The sequence below is a fragment of the Protopterus annectens genome, chromosome 1.part0 (assembly GCF_019279795.1).
Source record: "Protopterus annectens isolate FY-2018-M chromosome 1.part0, PAN1.0, whole genome shotgun sequence".
NCBI classification, from domain to species: Eukaryota; Metazoa; Chordata; order Ceratodontiformes; family Protopteridae; genus Protopterus; species Protopterus annectens.
In genome coordinates this window covers 156,457,166-156,484,736 of record NC_056725.1, presented here as the reverse complement: position 1 = coordinate 156,484,736, position 27,571 = coordinate 156,457,166, and the positions used below count along the sequence as shown (strand labels likewise).

The 27,571-nt window shown below is 41.9% G+C and overlaps 1 protein-coding gene across 2 annotated transcripts in view; it reads right to left on the bottom strand.

Annotated features, from left to right (window-relative positions):
* Window positions 1-27,571, bottom strand: part of LOC122787514 (transmembrane protein 87A-like) — a 1,268,634-nt gene that overhangs the window by 86,676 nt on the left and 1,154,387 nt on the right. For both annotated transcript variants that reach the window (XM_044054310.1, XM_044054387.1), the window contains exon 19: window positions 11,356-11,417. In XM_044054310.1, coding sequence (XP_043910245.1) covers window positions 11,356-11,417 — 62 coding nt within the window. The remainder of the gene's footprint in view (window positions 1-11,355; window positions 11,418-27,571) is intronic.

Here is a 27,571-nt window from a genome sequence, read left to right as displayed (position 1 = left end):
TCGCCTCTAACTATCACACAACATTAGGTCATAAAAACACTACCAATAGCTAAAAATACTGCATTGATGGGTCCTGACTATATCCCTGGATGCATCTTAAATAGCATGAAGACAATTTAACTACACCCCCTAACAACACTGTTCAACCTCAGATTCCATACAGTCTTTGTCTCAAGAATGGAGAACAGCTACTGTCATTCCCCTGCATTACAGAGGACTGTCCACAGACTGAGGCATTTAAAAAACATAAGTCTGACTAGCTTCATATGCAAAGACATGAAAAGACTTATCATGGATCTAATCAATAAAGACATAGGGAACCTCCAAACACTAGACCAGTCTCAATCTGGATTCGCCAAGGGCAAGTCATGCTTATTCTACCTGATGAACTTTTTGAAAAGGTCGCCAAAGCAATAGATGAAGGCAAAATGATTCAGACCACATACCTCGAACTGCCCAAGGCTTTTGAAATAAATCCCCATTCAAGCAGGCATAGTAGAATAGCTAAATTAGCTGGGAATAATCTATTACATCACTCTCTGGATTGCCAACTGGCTCACAGATGAGATTCAGGAGATTAAAACAGGGAAAGCTACCTCCACAAAGAATATGGTTACCAGTGGAGTCCTCCTACGGTTTGGTGCTGGGACCTCTCCTGTTTGGCATCTACTTCTCTGAAGTAAAAGCCAATACCAAAGAGCTTTGGCTGACTAAATTTGCAGATGACTGCAAGCTAGATGCAGTCACTGAGGCCCCAAATGACTTGGCCATCCTGCAGGAAGGTTTGTCCTAAACAAATAACTGGTGCCAGAATTATGGCCTGAAACTAAAGGCCAAAAAATACATCATCATATCCTCTGGAAAGTAGTCTACCCTGGGGAACTTCCACATGGACAATAAACCTCCAACAGCTGACCCAGTTGTTCTGGGTTTGGGAACTTGTGTGGATAATGATCTAACTTTTGACCAACATGAGTCCAGTCCCTCTACACTGCGCAGTTCATAAATAAAGAGATTGCATCTAGACCTAGAAATGTTATTATCCTCCTTTAATCAGCCCTCATTAGGCCAGTCATTGAATTACAATGCCATTATGTCCTTTTAGCATGTAGCTGTCCAGACATGTGAAATAACTTTGAATGCATACATTTAGTAAAAGATAGTCCTAAACACTATGTCCTACATGGACCAAATCAGAGTTAGATCACTATATCTGTATTCTACAGACTACCAAGATACTGCCTGTGTCTGGCATACAAGGCATCCTCTAACCCAGTACTGACAGACAGTACTGTGACGATGTGGGGTATTACCAGCTATGCCAGGAGAAGTAGGGCAGTGGATGTGTAACATATGCCAGTAGAGCTAGCTGGAATTTTGTAAAGAATTATATGTCATTTGTGTATCAAACTGATTTGTACAGATGTTTGTGTTAAAAATGTACTTGTAAAGTTGCTTGTGTTAAAAATGCTAAATTTTGGCAAATTGTTTTGGAGGCAAATAGACCCCGGATTTAAATGAGAATGTTTCCCTGGCTCCGGTGTTAAAATTAAGGGCAGCCAGGTTGCCTAATCGTCAAGTTTTAAATTTTAACTTTTAATTTTAATTGATTAGGTTTTAAACTTGTTTTAATTATTTCCTAGCTGTTTCCCATGACAATTCAAGGACTATATGCCTATTTGTTCTCCCTTTAAGCAGCCTTTTATTAGTTATAAGACTAAGTTTTTACTTTTTTTAGTCTTTTATGCTTTGGAAAATGTTTAATGCAAGTTTATGTAACAATAGTAATGCAATTCTTAAAACATGCCACAAGATGGTGCGGTTCTACTTTAGTTTAACCCTGGTATAGTAATTTATAATGGAAAAGAGTTGTGATGGAAGGTTAGATTTTATAGTATTTAATTATTTTAACTGTTCTATTACATAGATTATTTAGGCCAATATTGTTTTTGGAATATATGATACATAAATTTTATTAGGAGCACACAATTACAGATTTTATTCTTTTTTTATTATTATTATTTTATCTTGGTTTTAACGTAGAGTTGGCTTGTTTTAAAATGTTGAGTGGCTCTTTAATGATTGATTTATGCCCCTCGTTGACTGGATAAAGAAGTGATAGGATTTATTCTAAAAAGCAGGAGTTAGTAGATATGTTGTTTTCATCCAATGAAGTCTTGGACGAAAACACGGTGAAGTGTTTATGTACTGGTTGGACTGTTTAATAAAGGACACCTTGTGTTGGCCAGACACGGCTTGGTACTTATTTTTGGTTATTGCTTGTGTTAAAAATTTACCAACAGTGTGTCCTGACTATACTGTAACTGAACTATATATATATGTTAACCTAGAATACTGGAAGAGAAAAGTTAATCACAGTCGTGCTGCAGCTAACTTTGAAAAATATTATGAAATTAAATTACTGGACCTAAACCATAAAGATGTTATCTCACAGTTATGAATGAAGCCAGAGACGTAATGTCTGTAAGAAGTATTGTTCGTTAGTCTCCGTAGGAAGAGCAGAACTGTTAAAATTGTTCTACAGCTTCCAGATGCTGCAACAATCTTTAGCAAAGCTTGAGATACATATTGTAACACATATGTGCTAAATCCTGGCAGTTTTTAGTAATGGGGGTAGTGTGGGAAACAGAAGTCATAAGACCAGATGTATGCAATGTCATTCTGTAATCCGTCATTAAAAATGATGTTTTAATACTAGGTGAGACTGAAGTCTCACGGCACTCTGTTTTTGGAATCTAACAAGGAAGGACCCCTCACCTACTTCACCTTGCCTTGCTGTAGTTAGTGACCAGGGAATAGAAATTCTTCAGATCAGTCAGGAAAATATAGTGAGATTAGTTAAGTACTGTTTTCCTGTATCTGTGTGAATCTATTCATCTGCGTTATTTTAATATTTCCTTTGACTGAAATTCTGGTGTTTATTGTAAACAGATATTCCATATTTTCATGTTCCTTTTTATTTATTTTTAAATATATTTAAACTTTTCATTGTGGCTGGTCCTTTAGAGAATACTTTAACCACCGAGAGTACTCATATCTATTTGGTGACAAGTCTGGCTGCTCCTGAAAGCCTTACTGTTAGCCAAACTACCATTTGTATTAATATCAATTAATTTAATTGGGTACCCTTGCAAGAGCCTTAGAGTAGCTGGCTTTGGCGTGCCTGGTGGTGGCGTAACTACCTTATAGTTTGGGCAGAAGGGAGCATAGCTAATAAGTCTGTGCCAGCCTTTCCCAACTGTGAGTGTGTGTGTGTGTGTGTGTGTGTGTGTGTGTGTGTGTGTGTGTGTGTGTGTGTGTGTGAAAATCACACCTCAGAGTGTGTGTGCCAGCTGTTTGCAGCAGGGACATGAAGCACCAGTTTCACACACAGGGTGCTGGAGGACTTGGCTGAGGACTCAACTCTACAGCTGTGCCGGTGTGGAGTCTTATTGGGGACCTGGAGGGAGACAGAGAGAGAAATCCAGACACCAAACTGAGTGTGTTCTCTGTGTGCTCTTAAGGGAAATTGTACTTGATGCATCCAGAAATACTGGGTGTATCCATTTTTGTTTCAAGTGAATGTCCCTCTCCATTGCCACTGGCGAGAATTCAGGCTCCTTGATTACTGGCCCAGAGTAGGGACGTCACAAGTACAATTGTGTAAAATCTTACCATAATGGCAGATGTCCTTATCTTCATTGTTGCAGTATTCTTTACCTAAAGGATCTCCTGCCAAGAATAGAGAAACATCCAGTCAGTAAAGCCTTTAGTACTTCTTGCACAAATATGTTCCTCTTGCAAGGCATAGGGCATAAAGCTGAAGCAAGAATGCACACACTCACAACAGAAAAAAACCCAGGAGGAATGGAATACCCTTAGGAGCAAGAAAAACATGTGCAACCAGAAAGAAAGGAAGGGAAAAGAAGTACCTCTCAGCCAGAAGGGCAAGAAAGCTACAGGGCAAGAGCTAAAACAGAGGGGGTAGGAGGGAGGGAGCGAATACTGCAACAGTGAACAGAAAGGCATCTACAGTTATGCCAAGATTTTATATAACTGTACTATGTTCTTCCATATCAATGTTGCAGTATTCTTTACCTAACCAAGAGTACAAGATCTTAGGAGGAAGGCACAGAAACCCCCTCCACAAACCCATGCATAAAAGCCCTGGAAATATGTGTCCTGGCCCTGGAAATAACATCCAACTTGTAATGCTTAGTGAAAAAGTATAAAGAGAACCAAGTAGCATCCTCAAAGAAGGAAATGGTATCCAAATCCTTGAAAAAAATCATCAGAGGAGGCAACTGCCCTAGTAGAATGCACCTTTACTGAAGATGAAAGATGTTTTTCATGAAAATAACAACAAAAAGAAATGGCCTTAGAAATTGATGAGTCAATGGTTTGCTTAGAAACAGCCAAACCCAAAGTCATGGGATGAAAAAAAAACAAATATGCTCAGACTTCGAAATAACTTTAGTTTTAATTGATTGACCTGAAATCTAAAGGCCAGAGGAGGAGTCAAGGGCAGACAAGCAGAAACTGCTGACAGGTGGACTTTAACTGAAGAATATGCCAACCTAGCATGAAGCAGACCACATAAATAAGACAGAATCGGAGAGAGGCACCAGGCAGAAAATCATTTCCAACTAGAAATATATCATTTCCTGGTAGTGGACTTCCTGGCCTCCTGCAGAATCGAAAGCATGTCTTCAGAAAAGAGGTGCCTGAAACTGATGAAAAACTCTACCGCCCACTGCATCAGTTGGACAAGTAAGGATGGATAAGAGACCCCTTGTCTTGTGTGAGCAGATCGACCCATTCTGGTAACTTGTGGTGACTGCCCCTGGCCAAGTGAGAAAGAAGGGGAAACCAATGCTGTCTGGGTCAAAAGGGGAGTCACCAACAAGATTCTGGGAGAGTCCTGTCTGATCTTGTGCAAGACTTGTGGTAACAAAAGAAGGGGAGGGAAGGTGTACAGAAACACCCCCTTAAAAAGAAAAGACAGGGTTGCCCACTTTCTAAGCCACAGGACTTGAGACTCTGGAACAGAATAGAGGAAGTTGCTTGTTCAGAGTGGAGGCAAAAAGATCTACCTGAGGAATACCCTAACGATGGAAAATGCTCAAGAACACATCTCTATGAAGCATCCATTCATGAACTTGTGTGATGCACCTGTTCAAAGAGTCTGCAAATAGACTGTGCTCCGAGGGAATGTAAACTTCCTGAGGAGTCACTTGATACTGGAGAGCTAGATCCAAGTCATGAAGAGCTAGTCTGCAGAGAAGATAGGATCTTGTGCTCCCGTGCTCATTGACCTATCACTTCACTGTGGCATGGTCTATGAAAACTTTGAAGGCCTGAGATGAAACAGGGAGGGAAAGCCTACAGAGCCAAAAGCAAAACCCTCATCTCCTTTTCACTGATGTGACCTGACCTCTGATGAGGTGGCCAGAGACCCTGAACCTCGAGGAGGCCACAAAAGCCCCCCCACCCCTTTTTGAGGCATCTGTAAATAGAGTTAGAAATGGAGCTTGAAAAGGAAGCCCAGGGCGCTTGAAACAGGGAAGAAAAGGTATGGGGAAGTCCAGGGGGTGGCAATGTTGGAGCCACAATGACACGAGGTAAACTGAATATTTCTCATATGGAGTCTAGCAAGAAGAAGCGTGGGAATGGTGGAAGCCATAAACCCAAGAAACCTGAGAAATTCCCTGGCAGAGACAGACCTGAAAGGAAGAAGGGATTGGAAAAAGACAACTGGAGACACCACTTTGTGAGCAGGCAGAGATGCCAGCATGAGAACTGTCTGAAGCCTGCAGCTGAGGAAAATATGATCCTGAGAAGGTGTCAGAACTGACTTCTGGAAATTTATGGTGAACCCCACATTCCGTAACACGGAAGTAGTGAGCTTGAGATCCTGAAGCAGAGAGCTAGGGGAAGTACCTTAAATAAGCAGATCATCTAGATAGGGAAAGGTCTGAATTCCTCACATCCTGCAAAAAGCAATGACAGGCATTTGGTGAATACCCCTGGGGCAGTAGAGATGCCAAAGGGCAAAGCAGAGAACTGAAAATGCAAGAAAGAGAGAGAGAGAGAGAGAGAAAAATTCCTGATGGATGGATAGGAATGTGAAGGTATGTATCCTTGAGATCCAGAGATTCCAGAAAGGCTTGGGTAGAAGAAGAGGAAATAACATATGCAGGAAAAATCATCCAAAAGAAAGGAATCTTGAGGAAGATGTTCAGGTCGGAAAGATCCAAAATTGGTCACCATCTGCCCTCTTTCATGGGACAAAAACGTCCTGGAATAAACCCCCTTCCCTTCCTGGGTAGGAGGCATGGCTTGAATGGTACCCTGAGCCAAAAGAGAGTGAAGAACCTCAGAGAAAATGGAGAGCTGTTCCCAAGGAGGCTGAGAAATGCCTGAAAAGGGAGGAAGGGAATTCCAGATCATGAAATATCCATGACGGATAATGGACAGAACCTAAAAGTCTGAAGTGATCCAAAGTCAATTTGGAAGAGACAGGGAAAGTTAGAGGGACAAGGGAAGCTGGCCAAGGTAAGGAGGAAGCAAACTGTTAAACAGAACCCAGGCTTGTCATGGAAAGCAGGTCTCTGGGTGGCAAGAGTCTGAGTAGACTTAGCAAGAGTCGCACTAGACTTAGCAAGAGGCACACGCCTAGAACCCTTCTTGCCTTGGGAGAAGGGAAGGATTGCCTATGGACAAATGCAGACTTGGAGGGATAATTCCTCTAAAATCTGGGAATAGGAGAAACAGAAATATGTTTTACCTCTTGCAAGGCTTTGCCCTTGTTCTGGACAGGTTCATAGGTTAGTACTAGGCTAACTACCCTTGTGGGCCATTTTAAGCCTAGCCAATTACCTCATGTGAGAATCAAACCCTGCACCTTGTGTTTCTAAGGTAAGCACCTTAACCATTACACCAACCTCCCACCCAGATTTGAAAAGCTCAGCAGTAGGAGAACCAAGAAGGTTTTTATTATCCAAAGGAGCATCCAAGAGTTTGACCTTAATGTCATCAGGCAGAGTGTGATGAAGCCAAGAAGAATGACTCATAACAGAACCAAAGGCAACAGCTATGGAAGAGGCATCAGCTGCACCACAGCTGTATCTGAACAAAGTTTTCCCTCAAAGTCAGAAAGGTTGGAAACCACCTTAGAAACCTGAGAAAGGACAGCCAAAACATACCTGGCCATACAAATCTGACAGTTAATGGCTGTAAAGGATCAAGTGGCACCTGTGTAAACTTTTTTTGTCAAACCTGTCCAAAGCACTACTATCCTTATGGGAAGGCAACAGCTTGGTAAACGGCAGTAACTTAGAAGGCTTGTCAAAGGAGACTGACACTACAGAAAGATCAGCAGAAGGGCATTTTTAAAGAAATTTGCACTCTTTGGGCACTTTATAAAAACTATTTGGCTTCTTAGTTGCAGGGGATTGACAATCACGGGCTACAGATGCTACTGAGAACATATCCAGAAGGGCAGCCAGAATAGAAGGAACAGCAAATGGTGTGGGAGACTCCATCTGTAGGAGCTCATAATATCTTTTCTGAATCTCAAGAGACTTGACAACAATCCCACTTAAAATAATCCATATGGGCAATGGTATCCCCAAAGGAGTGTTTCTCCAGGGTGGAATCTGTTCTTATTCCTTCTTCCTTGGAAAAGTGAAATGTTGTCCAAGGGGCAAGGAATTTGGGAAGAGTAGGCCAAAGATTCATCCCCAGAGTCCACTTCCTCATCTGAGGAATTAAACACCCTAGCCCTCTTGAGTGGAGTGGAAGACTATAGAGGATCAGATAAAAAGAACCCTTGAGAATGCTTCAAGGCCATCAAAGCATTAAATAAACCCTGAGTGAAATCCTGCCATTCACGTTGGGGATCCTTAACAACAAAGGAAACAAGCTTTGTTTTTTGTTTCTTTTCCTGTGGGATATCCACATGAAACCCCCTCAGAGGATCAGACCCTTGGTGAGACTCAATAATGGTTGTAGGAATCTCTTCACCAACTAAGATTTGAGGACTCCCCCTTGGTCCTTCAAAAATAATCAGCCGAGGTTCCCCCTCACCATCAGATACAGACATCTGAAAAGCCTCATTTGGCCTACAAAGTCAGGTATTGTGGGTTCAACTCCCACCTGGAGTGACATAATCCTAATACAAGTAGAGCTTTATGGTGGGAGGTTGGTATAATGGTTAAGGTGTTTACCTTACAGACAACAGGTGCACAGTTTGATTCTTACATGGAGTAACTGGCTAGACTTAAAATGGCCCACAATGGCAATTAGCCTAGTACTAATCTATGAACCTGCTCTATGAATGTGTGAGAAGCTGAATCCATGATGGTTTCTGATAGGATCATGGCAGAGGAATCCAAAGCAACCGGTGGATGCTCCTCTAGGTTTTCACCAGCTTCAACAGAGACATCTGGGGGAGGCTGAAAAGCAGTTGGATCAGACCTAACTTTTTTGACCTTCCTCTTGGCAGACAGCTGGCCCTCAGGACTGCAGAATTCTACCACAGTGCCCTGAGCAACAACTTAAAGACAGTGGTTGTCCAGGTTTATGGACAAAGAGAAGAGATGACTACATAGGGTCTTAGGCACAAATGCTTGGCAGATACAACACTGAATGACATGAACCAAACAGCAAAAAAAAAAAAAAAAAAAAAAATAGAAGCAACAGAAGGCACTTATCTGAAAAGACAGTTTGGTAACCATAACAGTAGATGGGCATTCAGACTAACGTACAACACTTGCATTTGGACTGGTGGCAAAGAAGTTCTGAGTGTATGCATCCATATATCACCTTTATTCACTATGCCTTATGTGGGAAGCATACATGTAACGTAGAACGCCTACAAGTACTAAAGGCTTTGGTGCACTGGGCTGGATGTTGGGCTATTCTTGGCAGGAGATCCCTTAGGTAATGAATACTGCAATAGTGATAAGGAAAGACATCTACTACACATCAGCTAATCAAATCGCATCAGAAATTCTTAGTCTAGGGATCTAAACCTCTTCTGCAACATCAACAGAACAGTTTGGGAGGAACAGGTATATCATGTATTGGATATCTCTTCTCTGGAAACGACTATTCATCCACATATAACAAAGCTCATCCCTGTCCATATTCAAGCACAATCTGAATCTATAGATGGGTAACAGAAAATTTACCCATGGACTTGGCCCTTTATTACTAACAGACAGCTCCAGCTAGTAAAAGCTTTATCCCACATACGGACTACCTCAAATTATCTATAGTATGATCCCAGTTATTCTCACTATAGGTAGCATACAATTATCAACCATGGGATGGGTAAAGATAATCTTACATGAGATGAGATAGGTTAATTCAAGCACCAAATTGGCTAGCCTTAAAATGTCCTGCAAGGGTAGCTAACCTAGTACTTACCTATGAAACTATGGATAAAGTGGATATAGCAGAAAAAAATGAAAGAAAGTACATATGAAGACATGATACAGACATTCAAATACCTTAAGAGAATCATAACTGTTCAGTAGGGAAATATCTTAAGAATAAACTACACATGAATATGGGGGCTTTATTGGAATACAACTCGGCTCAGGATAAATGGAGGTATTTCTACAACAGTAATAAATGCATGGTTCACAAATTGCAGTGGATGCAGCCATAGTAGAAGAATCCAGTAAAACATGTATCACACAAAAAAGCTTTTCTGGATGAAGTCTGTGCAAGTGAGATTTGGCATAAAGGAAAGACTCAATGGGCTCTTGCTGTCACCTTCCTTGATTCAAGGTTGATGTGACCTGAAATGTTTCATAATATTACTACAATGGAAGTAGAATCTGAAAAGATTCACAGTTCAAAGTCAAGGAAAGAAAAGCGTCTATTATGAAACAGAAAAATGTGATAATTCATGCTGCACATTCTTGATTACAAATCCTTGACAGCTACCTGTTACACAGAAAATAATGGGATAATGCAAGCCATTCTCACCCCATAAAATTACATATACCCACTTCATGGTCGCATCACACTGGGGAAGGGAAAAACTTCCAGAAAGAGTATCCAATGATCTCATAATATAACTTATTTCACTCTAACATGAACGTTATATAATCACACCATTTAATGGGAAGATTAATATGCTGGCAAACAGCTGAGCTGTGATGTGAAAAACAAAAGCAAATTTTGACTTATAAAAATGATATGCATTTGTTCTTAAAGAAAAGAAGAGGAAATACTCTGGTAAACTTTTTACTCATAGGTTCATATGTACATGCTAAGTTTAATCAAGCAGTGACTGTCAAGTCATTTACTTTGTTTACACAATGAAAACAAATTTGTTTAGTCATAGACAAAAAAATGCACTCTATTAATAAAGCCATCTATTCTATATTTAGCAATTAGTGTTCTCTTTTTATTTGTTATACAAGAACCTTTATACTGCTTTTGTTTCTACCTTAGTTTTCCATTAGAATATCATTTTTTTTGCTGCATCTATACAACTGTATATCTAGTTTTAATAGGTCTTACTGTTTGTGATGTTGTTTTTAGTGAGTGTGCAGATCTTACGCATGACATTTGTTAGGTTTTTTATTTCTGTTACACCTGTACGTTCAAGCAAATTCCTGATATTCTTTCTTCTTCTACATTTAATGCATTTATCTATGTTTATGGTCTGGTTTGAAGCAACATATAGACTGCTCGATGTTTTTTATGATTTATTACTGTGTCTGGAATAAGTTTAACAAATCTTTATATCTGATGATGGGAATATTGTTTTTATTGCTATGTATTTAACAAATGATAGGCTGCTTTTATTGCTTGGGATGTTTTTTTTTTTTTTTACGAATGTCATCACATGATTGCTGAACTTTCTGTCATTGGTTGAGTTTTTACTTTAAATAGTACCCAGACTTTGTGTTTGTGTTCTGTCTGATGAAGCAAAGGTTACTCTGCGAAAGTGCTTACCTTCTCTTTTAATAAAGCTACTTCTATATATAGTGATTTAAAGATGTGTTTGGGATGAGTTTGTGTTACTGTTTAAGTCAGCAGGAAGCTTACTTTTGAAAAGTGATCGATGCACAAAGGGTTAAGACCATGTGTGACTGGTGGGAACATGAAGCATGCTACAATAAGATATACATGTAAAAAGGGTACTTTAGAAAAAAAAAAAAACAGAAGACAACTGGATAGAAGGTGGGCAGAGGCTCCTGCTTCTTCACTGAAATGTTTAATGTCCATAATTATACAAGGCTGGCTTCTTTTTTCCTTTATCCTAATAAGCCACAAACACTTTATGATTAAGCATAATCAAGAAAATGTCTTCCATAAATCAAGCTTTCTTACCACTTTATTAAACTTGATGATTCCATTCACTTCAGTTTTTGATCCTCTCTGCTTCATCCCTTCTAGAAGTAAAAAATAAAGGAAGATTATTAGCGTTAAAAATAAAGGTAATTATTTACCGGCTACTGAATAATGCTAAAGATCTGCATTGCCATTACATTTGCATTACATTCTCACTACCCTTAAAAGAATTTGTTCCGCAATAACGCACAAGATATTAGACAGTCTTTGCAGGCAAGACAGAAATAAAGCTGATATACAATTCAGGGGTTTAGTGAATGTATCATGTAAGAAATTCATGCATTCATACACATACACTCAGAATACCTTACTACAACCATCCAGTTAGGAAAAAGGAAATGAGTGCAAGATATGATTTTCAAAGTCGCAAGATATCAATAATAAAATGCAATATTTACAAGAAAAAGACAAACTGAACATACAGCAGCCTTGCAACATTTTCAGTTAAACTCATTCCCTCCAATGAAGCTTTTTTCAGCTTGCACTCTAATTTCCAATGGGTGCAGCCTGAGCCTTTTTAATAATGAAGTTACTGCCTACCAGTACATACCAATGCTCATATCTCTAGAAACTAAGTTTGACTAGAAAAAAGAAGTTAAGTACTCACCATAACGTTCCATGTTTGTTGTCCATCTCGCCTTCATTCTCCCTGGTTGGTTGGGTTCGGAACCAATTCTCAGTTCCAACTCAGCCACATACTAAAGCTCTAGGACTTCCACTGCCTTGTGGCTGTATCCCTATCCCATCATGCTCTAGTGAATCTCCCCAGATCTTGTTTGCTTATAACATTATGAACTCAAGGTAACATCAACACCTATTATAAAGAAAATGAAGAAAGCCAGGGACACACATGCCAGAGAAAGAACCTCTTTGTCCTCTACTGTTCTCCAGGAGCCATAGGTAGGAGGAAGGAGTGTGTGATGTAAGAATGAAGGTGAGATGGACAACAAACATGGAACGTTATGGTGAGTACATAACTTCTTTATGTTATTTTGTCCTATCTCGCCTTCATTCTTACTGGCTGGGACAGTGTCCCTTGCACCATATTTCTTGGGTGGCTTACGGGAGTATATTCTTCAGGGCAGTGGACCCAAAGAAGGCCCTATCCCTGGAGGCCAAATCTACTTTGCAATGAGTGATAAAGGTATGAGGAGTTGCCCAAGTTGCAGCAGCACAAATGCTATCAAGTGGTAGTCTCTAAAAGCAGAAGAGCTTGCATGACTCTTGTGGGCTTTGACTTTAAAGGGAAGAATCTTGTTACTGGATTCATATATAAAAGTGATACAATCTGAAAGAGTGACCTTAGACATAGGGGCACCTTTCTTTGCTTCTGAAAATGATACAATTTCCTGAATTCCTTTGTTCTGTGTAAGCAGAAGCATAATTGCCTATGAACATCTAATTGATGAAGTTTATATTCTGCCTTGTTGCCATGATTTGGAAAGAAAACTGGTAACTCTATGGACTGATTTAGGTTAGATTCTGAACATACTTTTGGCAGGAAGGATGGCTTTGTTCGAAGGGATACTCTGTCTTTATGAAAAAACATATATGGTAGTTTGATCGATAAAGCTTGCAGCTCTGAAACTCTTCTGGCAGAAGTGATGGCAATCAACATACTTGTCTTCCACGTTAAAAATTTTAGATCACATGATGACGCAGGTTCAAAGGGGGGTAGGATCAAGCAGGACAGAGCAAAGTTTAGATCCCATGATGACAGGGGTGTTTTTATGGGTGGTCTTAACAAGTTAGTTCCCTTCAGGAAGGCTTTGCATATTTTGTAAGACATCGAATTAGAGGTGAAATTACTCATATGGAAATTAGATATTGCTGCTAACTGTACATGAGTGGCAGTTGCAGCTCTGCCTTCGTTAAAAAGTTTTGCCATAAATTCAAGGATAGAACTTATAGGAGCAGAGAAGTTATCAATGTGTCTTGTCAGAGCCCAGGAAGAAAACCTCTTCCATTTACTGATATACAGCTTTCTTGCAGAAGCTTTATGAAAAGTGACCAAGATATGCTTGATCGAATGAGGGAGGTTAGGAAGCCTGGCTACACTGGAATTGGAGCAGCCAAGCTGTCAATTTTAGGGTTGGAAGACAAGGGTGGAGCATTCTGGACGTATGAGTCAGAAGTCTGGAACTGGGTCCAGAACCCACGGCTTCTCCTGAAGATGAGGCCAAAGGAAGGGGAACCAAATGGGCTCCTATCAGAAGACGGAAGATGCATTCTGTCGAATGCGCCTTGGTCGAACGTCAAATGTCGAAAATGCAAAATGACAAAGTGGCATATAAGCGAATTCTTTCCCTGGGAAAGAAGTCGTTTGGCCGCTTCCATCACTTTGCCGTTTTCGGCACTGTAGTGCGATCTCAGAGTTGGTATATTTAAGTAGGGGGGTGTAGGGGGCGAAGCCCCCCCACTTAAAATAGTGGGTTTTTTTTTTTTTTTTTTTGGGAACAGTGATTTTTTTTTTCCCTGGGGGAAAAAAAAAAAAATCGCTGTGCTGGTTGTTCACTCTATTTTGTTTTTGATGTTTTGGGGTCAATATAACAGCATTCGATCTTTTGATCATTCTCCGTTACAATATAGACCCAACCAAATCTGACGAGGCCAATATGCTGCAATGAGAATTAGCCTGTTTCTCAATGAGTTGGCTTCCTGAAGAACGTTGGGTATTAGTGGAAAGGGAGGAAAGGCATAGAGAAGTACCATGGGCTAAACATGTACAACTGCATCCCTTGGTGACTTCCCCGGAGGGGGGATTCGGGCAAAAATAGCTGCTGCATTTGGCATTCATGGAAGTGGCAAATGCAGCAGCTATTTTGCCCTAAAATATCTTCTGCATTAGTTGCTGCATTTGGCATTCAAGGAAATGGCAAAAAGGTCACAGCAAGGCTTGCCCCATTTGGGGAAAATTCTCTCTGCTACTTCTTGTTTTAAGGACCACTCATGGGGGATGAGAATCACTCTGCTGAGTTTGTCTGCTATCACGTTGGAACTCCCCCTGGGATGTGCACTGCTATTAGAAAGCGTTGGGAGGAGACTGCCCATTGTCATAATCTGAGGGCCTCTCAACAAATGGGGTAAGGCCTGGTCCTTCCTAGTTTCTTTATGTACCAGACAACTGACATGTTGTCTGTCTGAATTCCAATTGTTTCCAGCAGAAGAGAGTCCTGGAGTGCCCGCAACATCAAAAGCATCTCCATCATCTCTAGAATACTGATGTGCAAGTAGGCCTCGTGATCCTGTCAAGTGCCTTGAACGCTCCTGCCCAGATAATGCCCCCCCCCATATGGGAGGCGGCCATGGTCACTGTGGCCATCGCCTGAGGGGGAAGAAAAAGCTGACCAAATGTTATGTGACTAGAGTGAAACCACCAGCGAAAGTCCTTCTTGCAGGACTCTGTTAAAAGAATTTGGTGAGACATGGGTAGTTCTTGTAATGACCACTGGGTGAACAGAAGCCACTGCAGAATTCTCATGTGCATGCGTGCCAAACTAAACTTATCACAGATGCCATGGTGCCCAAGACTTTCAAGACTGTTTTTGCCTGTACTTTTGTTTTGGAAAGAAGGTTGGAGACTTGCTGTCTCAGAACTAGGAATCTTTCTGTAGGAAGTTTTGCCTTCATGTTTATTGTATCTAGATCTACTACTATAAACACGATATGTTGCGATGGCAACAAGGCAGATTTTTTTGTACTTATTGTGATTCCCAGGTGAGAGCAGAGAGAGAGACAGAGAGTGGTGTCTCTTGATTTGCAGTAGTAGATACTTGGTGGTGGCAGTTAGGAGCCAGTCATCTAGATATGGAAACACTCGGAATCCTAAATGTCTCAGGTCAGCCGTGACTACTGCCATGCATTTGGTGAACACTCTGAGGGCTGTAGTGAGACCAAAGGGCAGAGCTCGAAACTGGTAATGACTGGCTCCCAACCAGAAGAGCATAAGACTCCTGGATGGCCTGTCCATCTTTATGTGGTAGTACACATCCTGGAGGTCTATAGAGCACATCCAATTGTCTTTTCCCAAGAATGGAAGAATAGACTGCAGTGTTATCATCCAGAACTTGGTCTTTTTTACTGATTCGCTTAATCTGCTGAGATCCAAAATTGGTCTCCAGTCCCCTGTTCTTTTTGGCACTAAAAAGAATCTTGAATAAGTTCTGGATCCTATTTGGTTTGTGGGGACAATTTGGATGACTGTTTTGTCTAGCAACTTTTGAATTTCTAGAGTTGCTTGATCCCTCTGACTGGGTGGAATGTCTGGGATTTTCTTTATGTTTGGGATGGGAAAAGAGAATGGTATGGTGTATCCTCCGGCTACGATACCTTATACCCATTTGTCTTTTATTTCCAGCCAGGCCTAAAGGTACAAAGATAAGCAACCCCCGACTACCTCCAGAGTTGGACAGACGGACCTCCCTTCAGGAGCGCTGAAAGGGCCGACTATGGAAAGAATCTCTGTCGCCCTGGTTTTGCAGACTCTCTCTGCCATGTGGATGGTGTCTTCCATTTGTACTTCCCCCCTCTGCCCCTAGGGGAAGAGTCACCACGTGTGTCCTGAAAAACTCTCTGGGATTTACAGAACCACATCTCCCCCACTTCTGGCCTTTTGGATAAGGCCTAAAATGTATGGAAAATGGACTCCTATGGCAGAGAAAGTCTTTCCTTCTTGTTCACACCTGGTTAGCGTCTCCTTAACTTTTGGCGAAAACAAGGACGAGCCATCAAATGGGACATTAGTAAAAGAAGATTTGAAAGAATCCGCAAAGTGGCATAAGCACATCCAGAAATGTCTGCTTAGGTAAATTCCTGAACCCGCTGCTCTGCTTGCTCCATCTGCTGCATACGAAATGAGCCTCATGGAAGAGTTGACCACAGAATTTAAGATGGAGAGCTGAGAGGAAACCTTGTCTGCTACCCCTGCACCTACTGTACCTTGGAGAGCATCTCCTAGCTCCTTTAGATCTCTTTGTAGCCTTGCAAAATGTGTCAGATAGTTCGGCGATCGGACAGCAAAAGTCACTGAAGCAAAAGTGCGCTTTCCGTATCTGTCCATCATATGAGACTCCTTGTTCGGTGGATGGACAGATGAGGAAGTTTCAGAAAGTTCCTTTTACGTGGCTGCTGGCACCACCATAGCATCTACAGGGACACCCTTGGACAGGAAAGCTTTATCTGAAGGAGCTGTAATGAATTTATTTGGCTTCCTAGGGACAGGCTCCACTGCATATGGAGACTCCCATGCCTTTCGACTAACTAGTTCCAGAAGTTCATCGAAAGGTGGAGACACCTAAGTGGTTGAAGGGTGAGACCCATACGCCTTCAGGTAACCAGACTCCTCATCAGAAGGGTTGATGGGCTTCCAGCCACCTCTCTGCTTAAATATTTCTAGGATATCTGTGAAAGAGACATCTTCAGAGGGCAACCGTGGGGAACCTTCAGACTTATTGAGGCCTGTGTCCGAAGTGACTAACTCATCTGGGGAGTCCAAATGCTTCCTCTTGCAGAGTCTCTTACGAAGGACCTCTTCAGAAGGGTATTCTGGAGAGGTTTTGGAAGAGAGGGGTTCACCCGATGGGGTACCCCAAGACCTAGGATCCTCGCTTGTCTGTGGATGTTGTGGTACAGAGACAGACGCCGGCACCTTAGGGGAAGGAATGTCGGAACTCCTGAGTGAAGGTGTCTGAGGAGACAGCCCCCTCTTCATCAGCTCAAAAGCCTTCCTTCCCATGATTCAAAGACACTTCCAGCTCCAAAGAGCCAGAAGAAATCCCCAGACACAAGGGGGTGGGCTCTGAAGCCGATGTAGGAGCCAAGCTCATCCGCACCAATGCCCCGAGAGGCAGGCTCGGATCTGACAACTGTCCAATCCGACTCCCCTTCCTGGACCCAATCAGAGAGAGTTGGCTCCTAGACCCCTCGGACAGAATTGAGGATATCGGAGCAGATGTCAGTTCTGAAGATACTAGGATGGTTCTCGGCACCGATGGTTCCACAACAGTCAGTTCCAAGCATTCGGGCTCCGAGGTCCTGGGTTGGCTTGGAGGAGGAATTGATGTCGGTGGGATGGTCATGGCTGGCTCCAAATCCCTATGGTTTGGAGGTGAGAGAAGTTTAGCCAGCGCCAGTGTCTTCAGAAGGCTACGTATCACCCTATCCACATCATCGTCTGACAAAATTTTGGAGGACTTAGAGGAGAGGGTAGGAGACCTTAATGAGTTTAAACTCCATCAGCACCGTAAAGGTTGGAGCAGATGAAGTAGATTTTGTTGGTTCCGACGTAGATGAAGCTGGAAATGCAATTTTGGTCAACTTTTTCAAAGGCTCAGATTTTCCTGAAGAGGGAGAAGATCTTTTTGTCAATTTTTCTGATGTAGATGAAGAAGATTTGACTGATGCTGACGTGCTTGGACCTTCTTCAATAGCTTCATGGAATGGGGATTACAAAAGACCTCTCACAATCAACTTATTTTAATGCTCCAACAGTACCCTAGAGTTAAAAGAGTGGCATATTGAGCATGTCTCCTGAAGACGTACTGATCCCAAGCAATAGACACATAGTAGAGCAGTCAGTAACAGACATCTTCTGGCTGCATTAAGTACACTTTTTGAAGCCGAAGGCTTAGATTCTTTATGTTCCTTGGACATAATTCAAAACTGGATACACACGCACGGAAGATCAGACCAATAAACTGCAACAGCAACAATTTAACAATCTAACAACTTAGCCTAAACTACTAAGGAACAATACACCCAAAACTAGTAGGAATGGTTATATACATATACATATATATATATATATATATATATATATATATATATATATATACACACACACACATATATATATATATATATATATATATATATATATATATATATATATACACATATACATATACACACACACACATATATATATATATATATATATGGATCCCCTACAGAAGACCGACAGCTCACAACACTGACACCCACATCGCCAACACCAAAAGCCCGACACACGAAATACCGACAACAGCGCTACTGCAGGAAAAAGGAAAATAACATTTCTTTTTTCTGCTAGCAGGGTGGCTCTATATATAGATATAGATATATATATATATATATATACATACACATACATACATAGAAAGACAAACTTTTTTTTTTTAAAACTAGTAAGTTAGGAAGGGAAAGACAAGGTTAGGAAGTCCTCTAACTAAAACAGGCAGTGAGAGCCATCTAACTTAAATGGACTGACACTTTTCTTCAACAATAAGAAATTTATCCGGGATAGGGGAAAAAGAAGGCCTTAATGGAAAACGATGGCCTAAAGCAACAACACAGCAGCAAATTTAAGTAAAGGGGAAAAACAACAAGAAAATTAACACTAGCTCTAATTTAAAGTAAAAGAGGAAAAATTATGATAATAAATGTAAAAAAGTCGTTCACTTAGCCAGAGCCAAGATGGAAGCCTCCAATCTGTTTAGTGGCAAATGAAATCTGGAGAGCTTCACTACAGCATGATGGGATAGGGATCGAGCCACGAGCCAGTGGAAGTCCTTGAGCTTTAGTATGTGGCAGAGTCGGAACCGAGAATCTATTCTGAACCCAACCAACCAGTAAGAATGAATGCGTAATAGGACAACATAACATCTGTAGTTAGAAAAATATTCAGCACAAAGTAATATTTACTGTGGTTCATTCACTAAATTCCAAGTCTTAAACTGGATTTTATATGAAACAGTAAATATTCATTTTTGTAAACTCATATAAACAGTTTAGAGTATCTCAGTAACTAATCAAGCAGAGCACATACTGCTAGCAACAATTTCTTCCTAGTGCTGTGAGATTTCACATGAGGCCAGGCAGTTGTCTGTGTCACTTGATTACTGAGATATTTAGAGAAATATGAAAATTACTACAACAGAAATAAACAGTATACAAATAATATTCAACATCTATTTAGCTGCACTGTACAGACATTAAATGTCAGTACAGTTGTGCTTGCCATCATGTAAGCTTTAAGATGACATCTTCTAATACCTTGTATGGAGCATGGGTTTGGAATTATTAAAGCAAATATGAGCAAGTAACATTTGGCACCTGGATGTGTCAAGTAGGATGTAACTGCAGAAAGGTCTGGAGGCGTCACTAGGCTGTGAAGAGTTAACTGCAACATAAACAATGGCTACATTTCTATACTGTAACTAATTCTTAAACACACCTGCGGTGGTGGTGCTGCGGTAGCGTTGTCACCTCACAGTAAGACGCTGTCCGGTTCGATTCTCAGCTAGAGTGTCTTCTGCGTGGAGACATGCGTGAATGGGCGTACCTTCGTTGAAGGTGGTGCGTCAGGCCTGGCAAGCCGGTACGTAAAAATCAACTGCCAATCATTAGCGGACCGGAGTTCTGCTGTGGCGACCCCTAACCGGGAAAAGCCGAAAGACACAAACAAACTAATTCTTAAACACATCTTATAATAAATTTAACTGTTCTAAATTCTCCACAAAGACTCACTTGGAACATATCCACATAACACAAAGTTGCCTTACACAAGAAACTGATTGCTTGCTGACTGACAGACTTCCATCCGTATAATTTGGGGCTTAGTTAACACTAATCAATGCTGAAAGCAAGGACTATGTAGAAGTAGGTAAGTACTATATACTCCATACTCCAACACTAAATGTTCACTTTTATTTTTCAGTGTAAAATGTAAAATTTCCTTTGACTACTCATTTTCTATCCACAACCAAAAAAATATATATATATGATTCAAGAAAGCTTTAGACTCAAATTTATAAATATTTTTCTCATTTTAAATTCACTGATAATGCTCCACTGTATAGGCAAATGTTAGCTACTTGAACACAGACATGTTATGACATCATCACAAAAAAGCAACACATTTCAAGAATGAGGAGACAGGCTTCATTGTCAAACTCTAGTGACCAACCCCCGGGGGGTGTGAGTGAGTGAGTGAGTGAGTGAGTGAGTGAGTGAGTGAGGGAGTGTGTGTGTGTGTGTGTGTGTGTGTGTGTGTGTGTGTGTGTGTGTGTGTGTGTGTGTGTGTGTGTGTGTGAGACAGCAAACTGCAAATATACCAGAGTTTTCCCTTTTCTTGTTTTGGAGTGATTTTGGAATTGATATATATACATAGGAGGCGCAGCTCCCTACACATCAGGGAGATGAAGGTGGGCTTTCTGCAGAACCATTTTTTTTTGTGTTTTATTAATTCTGAAAGCAGCTCGCAATCTCAGGTTTTCCACTCACTTGTGATCGCAACTGTGTGAGGTGATCACAACAGATTCAATACCTTGCTAGGCATCTGCAAAAAATTACATGTAATCCAAATAAGAAGAAAAAATACATATTCAAATTACCTTGACATTACTACAAGTGTTTCGAGTGAACAGTCTCCATTATAGGAGCTTGAGACAACTAACTTTTAAACACCATTATTTTTTTTTCGACAGTCAGAGAAAAATGTAATATCTTCTCCATAGTCAGTAATGGATCCAAGAAGCATGACATACCAAATAGGGGATCCAGGGATACACAAGTGAACAGGACGGGGGTTACAGTCAGAAGCTGTGTGGGACCAGAGAGGGGGGTTAGGTCATACCTGTCAATCTCTCAGCACAAGAAACCTGGACAAAGCCTAAATAAAAATGGGGGTACAAAGGCCCAAAAAACAGGGATAGATTATAAATATTGCTCTTATAAACTTACAAAGTTGCTAGAATAACAGGATTTGTGTTAGCACACATTTTCCGAAGGGTATGACGTCTATATCTCAAATATATGTCATTATTTAGTAACTTCAATCCTCAGTGATTTGTTAGCAAACCACAAATTTCATGCAGAAAAGAACAAAAATAAAATGCAAAAACCTGAACAGTTGACAGGTATGGGTTTGGCTTAAAAAATATCAAAAACTTAAGGAAACATGAATTAAACAATTAAACTACATGACCTAGCCTCATCTGACTGACAACCTCAATATATTTAAAATTAAAAAAAAAATAAATAAAAAATAGGGCTTTACCTTGGGGGAGATACAGAGAGAGAGAGAGCGTTAAGCTCTCTATTATGTTTTTGAAAAGGGTAGGGTTCTACTGTTGAGCAGCATTCTACCATCAAAAAAATAACACCTAAATTTAAGGGTAAAATAACTGGCTTCAATAATTCACTATTAAATGGTGTCATTCTAGAGAGAAATCCACTGTGTATCTGCATAAGATGAAATGGTCAACAGACCCACCTACTTTGCAGGGGATGACCTGCACCTTCCTCCCCTTCTACATACTTGACAAAACATTTATAACTTCCACAGTGCCTTTTTTAGGCAACTTTCACCCAATGAGCAACCCACATAGCAAGCTCCCGTCTGGCGTTTGATGAGATACCAGTTGCGGAGGCATGTCTGGTACATCCTTTATGAAAGATGGGATGACTGGTCTATCACTAATGGGTTTGAATCCCATGACTGCTAAACACAATGAGAGGACCAGTCTAGCACTAATGGTGTTTGAATATCACTACTGCCAGTCTGGGTATTTGATGGACAAGGGATACGTACCTTGGATATGCTCTACTGCCTCAAACAGATCTACTGGCCAATGGAGGTAGTCTCTCAAATCACATGACAGGCACACCACGTTAAAGCAAAAAATGTGATCATAAACCTGATTCCATTGCCAATTCACCAAATGCAACTGGGCCCCAACAGTATAAAGGGAATATGCACTACTGCCATGGGTATGGGCTTCCAACATCTACACCTAGATTAAGACTACACATTGATCACTTACAAAGCATTGGCCTAGCAGCACAAGGCCCTTTCTCTCCACTCACTCTGTGAATCAGTGTCTTCCAGTGCCCCTTACCATGGCTGATTTTAAAACAAATTATTATTCACACAATTTCCCAGGGAACGCTGGAATGAGTTTTCCAATTCCCCACAGTCATCTTCTCGCAAAGGTAGAACTGCCACCACACCAGACCAGGCTAGGTAACAAACACCCCAGCAGCCATACCATGTTTGAGCAACAGCCAAATTAAATTATTAAAAAGTAACAGACTGGCCAATTACAAGCAGATACCAACAACTTGACAGCCTATAATGCTAAATAAATACCCTCTCCTTGGATAATAAATAAAAAATAAATATCAGTTACAAAATATTAAAACTGAATAAATAAAAAAAGAAATTATGTTCTTACCATAACGTTCCATCTATGCTGTCGATCTTTATTCATTCTTGACTGTTCGGTCTCTGTTCCATCCTCAGAACGGACTCGGCTGTTGTATCAAGCTCATGCTAGCCAGAAACTCTCAAGCTAAGGCTACTCATAGTGCTTCTCTTCCCTTCCTCTCAGATCGAGTTTTGCCAGTAGAACAGAGAAAAAAGGTGGAAGCTTTGTCTAAGCAACTGCCCTAGTAGAAGCCCAGGACTAGTTCTGAACCTCCAGGAGTCTTTGGAGGGGGTAGGTGGATGGGATGTCAAGAATGAATGAAGATTGACAATACAGATGGGAATTTTATGGTAGGAACATAACTTCTTTAACTGATGTTGTCAATCTTCATTCATTCTTGACTGTTAGGATAGAGTCCCTAGCTACTTATGCCCAGGGAGGCCCTAAGGAAGGATATTCCTGAGCACCACAGAGCCAAAGGACATTCTTCCCCTGGAGACTATATCCAATTTGTAATGAGTGATAAAGGAATGATGGGTAGCCCATGTTGCTGCTGCACAAATGTCATCCAAAGAGGCTCTGCAGTGAAAGGCTACTGAAGTGCAAACTGATCTGGTAGAATAAGCCCTAACTTTTGTTGATAAGTTCAGCTTATTTTGGTCATAAATAAAGTTGATGCAATCTCTCAATAATTTCAATAGAGTCACTTTGGAAACTGGTTTGCCGTGGTGAGAAACTGAAAAGGATAAGAACAATTGGTCCGGTTTCCTAAATGATTTTGTTCTGTCCAGATAAAAACATAGTTGTCTATGTACATCCAACAAATGTAAGCAATATTCCCTCTTGTTTGAAAAGTTTGGGAAGAAAACTGGTAGACCTACAGACTGATTAATATTGGAGTCTGATGCTACTTTAGGCAGAAAAGAGAGGTTAGCTCGAAGTGATACTCTTTGTGAAAAATGATATATTGATGTTTCACACACAAATCCTGCAATTCCGATATTCTTCTGGCTGACGTGATGGCTATCAGGAATAGAGTTTTCCAAGACGGTGGCTGCTGGCTTAAAGGGTTGGTGGACCAAACTGTGTAAGACTAACGTTAAATTCAAAGGCTCAGTGGGCTCCCTTAAAGGTGGTTTCAAATGCAGAATGCCCTTTAAAAAGGTTTTGCAAAGGTGATGAGACATCAAAGAAAGGTCACTGAAACCATTACGAAAATCTGAAATAGCTAAATGAACTCTAATAGTAGAAGCAGAGGCTGCTGATTGGAATAAGGTTGATAAATATTCGAATATCTTATCAATCAAGGCTGAAAAGGGGTCAGTTCCTTTGTCCTGAGACCAAAACACAAATCTATTCCATTTACTAAGGCAAAGTTTCCTGGTAGATGGTTTATGAGAAGCCAGAAGTATCTTTTGCACCTGGGGAAGATAGATTATTCCACCTGGCAATTACTAGAAGTGCAGGAACCAAGCCATCAGCTTGAGGCTCTGTAAGTTGTGACGGACCAGTCCCTACAGATGAGGCAACAGATCTGGAGTTGGATCCAGAGTCCTTGGGCGATGAACTAGGTGCGGCCAGAGAAAGGGGAACTAGACTTGACGAGGCCAAAAAGGAGCAATGAGGATCACTTTGCTTCTTAACCATTGAGCTTTCTTCAAAAATTGGGGGATTGGTGGGAAGGTGTAAAGTAGTCCTGGGGGCCAAAAGTGTAGGACAGAATCTCTCGGGACTCCCCCTGTGGGGGGATTAAGACGAAGCAGCTGTTGCATTTGTGGTTTATGGGAGATGCAAACAAATCGCAGCAAGTCTGATCCCATCGATGAAAGATCTTCGTTACTACTTTGGGATTGAGAAACCACTCATGAGGCAGGAGTATGCATCTGCTCAATTTGTCAGCAATCCCGAGGGAATTCCCTGGAATGTGCATTGCTATTAGAAAGCGGTTGGAGGTGATTGCCCATAGCCAAACTCTTAGGGCTTCCTGACAAAGGGTAGGATTTGTCTCCCCTTGTTTGTTGATGTACCAGACCACTGACATGTTGCTAACTGAATAGCAATTGTCCCCAAATGGAGGGCAGATTGAAATGCTTGCAATGCTAAGAGCATTGCTGTCAGTTCTAGGACGTTGATATGCAAATTGGACTCTTGAGGGGACCAAGTGCTTTGGACGGTCTTCCCTAGAAAATCCCCCCACCCCATCAGCGATGCATCCGTGGTCACTACAGTCTTGGGCTGAGAGGGTGTAAAGGGGCAGCTTTCCTCTTCTGGCTTCATCCCCCAATATAAATCCTGCTTGCATCGGTTGGTTATGCGGAGTGGGTGGGACATTGGGTGTGTTAACAGAGACCACTGTGATGCCAGGAGCCACTGAAGCAGCCTCATGTGGTACCTTGTCAGAGGAACTAGGGTGATTATTGCTGCCATGGACCCAAGAAGTTGTAAGACTAGATGAGCTGGAACTTTGCCTTGACAGAGTATCACTTGAAGTTGTGACCTCAACCTGAGCAGTCTGTGGAGAGGCAGAGCAGCCATGCTGGATTTTGTATTTAATGTTGCTCCGATTAATTCTATTTTTTGGGTGGGGGATAGTTTTGACGTTTTCCTGTTTATTGAGATGCCTAAGAATTCTGAATGCCTTAGAATGGAGTCCAAGGCGGAAAGCAGTAGATGCCTGGTGGAGCCGGTGAGGAGTCAGTCTACATATGGAAACACATGGAATCCCTGTAGCCTTAAGTCAGCTGCTACCACTGCCGTGCATTTGGTGAACACTCTGGGGGCTGTGGTGAGACCAAAGGGCAGTGCTCAAAATCGGTAATGACTGGCTCCCAGCTGGAAGCAGAGGTATCTTCTGGAGCACTTGTCCATTTTTATGTGGCAATACACATCCTGATGATCTACAGAGCACATCCAGACAACTTTCTCCAGAAAAGGAAGGATAGACTGAACTGTGATCATCCGGAATTTTGTTTGCTGAACAAACTTGTTCAGAAAACTGAGATCTAGGATTGGCCTCCAGTCCCCTGTCTTTTTTGGCATAAAAAGAATCTTGAGTACAATCCGGATCCCATTTGGTCTGGTGGGACTGTTTGGATGACTCTTTTTTGAAGCAACTTTTGGATTTCGAGTACTGCTATATTCCTCTGTCTGGATGGAACATTGGGGACTTGTCTTAGTGGTCTGGGATAAAGGTTGAAGGGAATATGGTAACCTCTGGTAATTATTGTCTGCACCAAGGAATCCGGTGTTATTGTTTGCCAGGCTAAATGGTGCACAGAGAATCTTCCCCTGACTGCCTCCAGAGGTAAGCAATTGAGCTGCTGCTCAGAAACACTGGTAGGGTTGTCCCGAGAAAGAATCTCTGGAACCCTGGTCAGGTGGATCCCCTCTGCCATGGGAGAGGTGTCTTCCTGATGTGTTCCCTCCTCTGTCCCGGGGAGAATTCTCAAAACGTGTGTCCCAAAAAGGCCCTTGGGACTTCCTGAACATCTTTCCACTCCTCTGATTCTTGGAGTAAGGTTTTTGAGGAGTGGAAAAATGCATGCCCACAGCAGAAAGGGTCTTTCCATCCTTCTCACACCTGGCTAATGTGTCTCTGACTTTTGGGCCAAACAATGATGTAGCATCAACAGTAGCATTGGCAAAAGAAGACTTGAAAGGGTCCGCTAAGGCACATAAACACATCCAGGCATGATGCCTAATGGCAACGCCTGTACCCGCTGCCTTGGCCATCCATTTGGCTATATGTGCAATAAGCCGCATGGACAAGTTGGAGATCGATTCTAGGGTGGCAAGCTGGGAGGCAACCTTATCGCGTACCTCAGACACTGCTCCTGCCAAGGTCCCTGAAAGCTCAGTTATCAGGTCCCTTTGAAGTCACGTGAAATGTGCCAAAAAATTCAATGCCTGTATGGCAAAGGTAGTTGAAGCATAGACCCCTCTTCCTGAAGATGTCCATCGTCCAAGACTCTTGGTTTGGAGGATGGACAGCAGGACTCTCCTCAGCGAGTTCCTTCTTTATGGCACCCGCCACCACCATAGCATCTACCACTAAACCTTTAGATCAGTGGGGTGCAGAGAGAATTTTGTCTGGTCTCCGGGAAATTGGCTCTATGGTGTCAGGAGCCTTCCATGCATGCTGCACGATGAGTTTGACCAATACACCGGCAGGTGGGGTCACCTAAGAACTAGAAGGACAGGCACAAAAAGCCTGCAAGAAAACAGATTCCTCGGGGGAAGGGTTTGTGGACTTCCAATCACCCCTCTGTTTTAAGATTACCAGGATGTCTCTGAAGGAGACATCTTCAGGGGGTGACTGTGGGGATCCCTTCCCCTTCATCGTAATCTGTATCCTCGGTGACAGATTCTTCTGGAGAATCTATGTGCTTCCTCCTGCATGATCTCTTATGGGGTGACTCCTCAGGGGGAAGGTCCAAGGAGGACTCCGAAGAGAGGGTACCCTGCAGCAGTGTGTCTTGCTGCTCTTGTGCCCGCTGCATTGATGTAGCAGATTGTGACAGCTGCGAGCCAGAGGATACATAGATCTGACACTCTGACATGTTTGGTGCCTACTGTGAGCCTGCTGAGGTGAGAGCTCTCTCCATAATCTGAAAGGCAGGCCCACCAAAGAGGGATGGGAGCCCAGAAATGAGAAAGACAACTTCGGAACCGTGGTCACACCCTGCTCCGATGAGCTCATCTCCAGAGAAGGAGCCGAAAGAGGACTCAGAACTGCCAAAGCACCAGGAACCATAGACGGTGCTGTGGGAAAAACTGGAGCTGAACTAGGGATCCCAGAGCCAGCAGCCAAGTCACAGTCCCTGCGGGTGGTCAGCTCCGGTAGAGCTGTTGATCAAAGAGTCAGTTCCAGAACGAAGGTGAGGTCCACCATTGGTACCGAAATAGTTGACACTGGGAGCATCGAAGTCGAGGGCTCCAAAACCTGCAGAGAGGTTGAAGGAGGAAGATAAGTGTGAGTCCTTGGAAAGTAAACCTCAGCTCCAGATGGG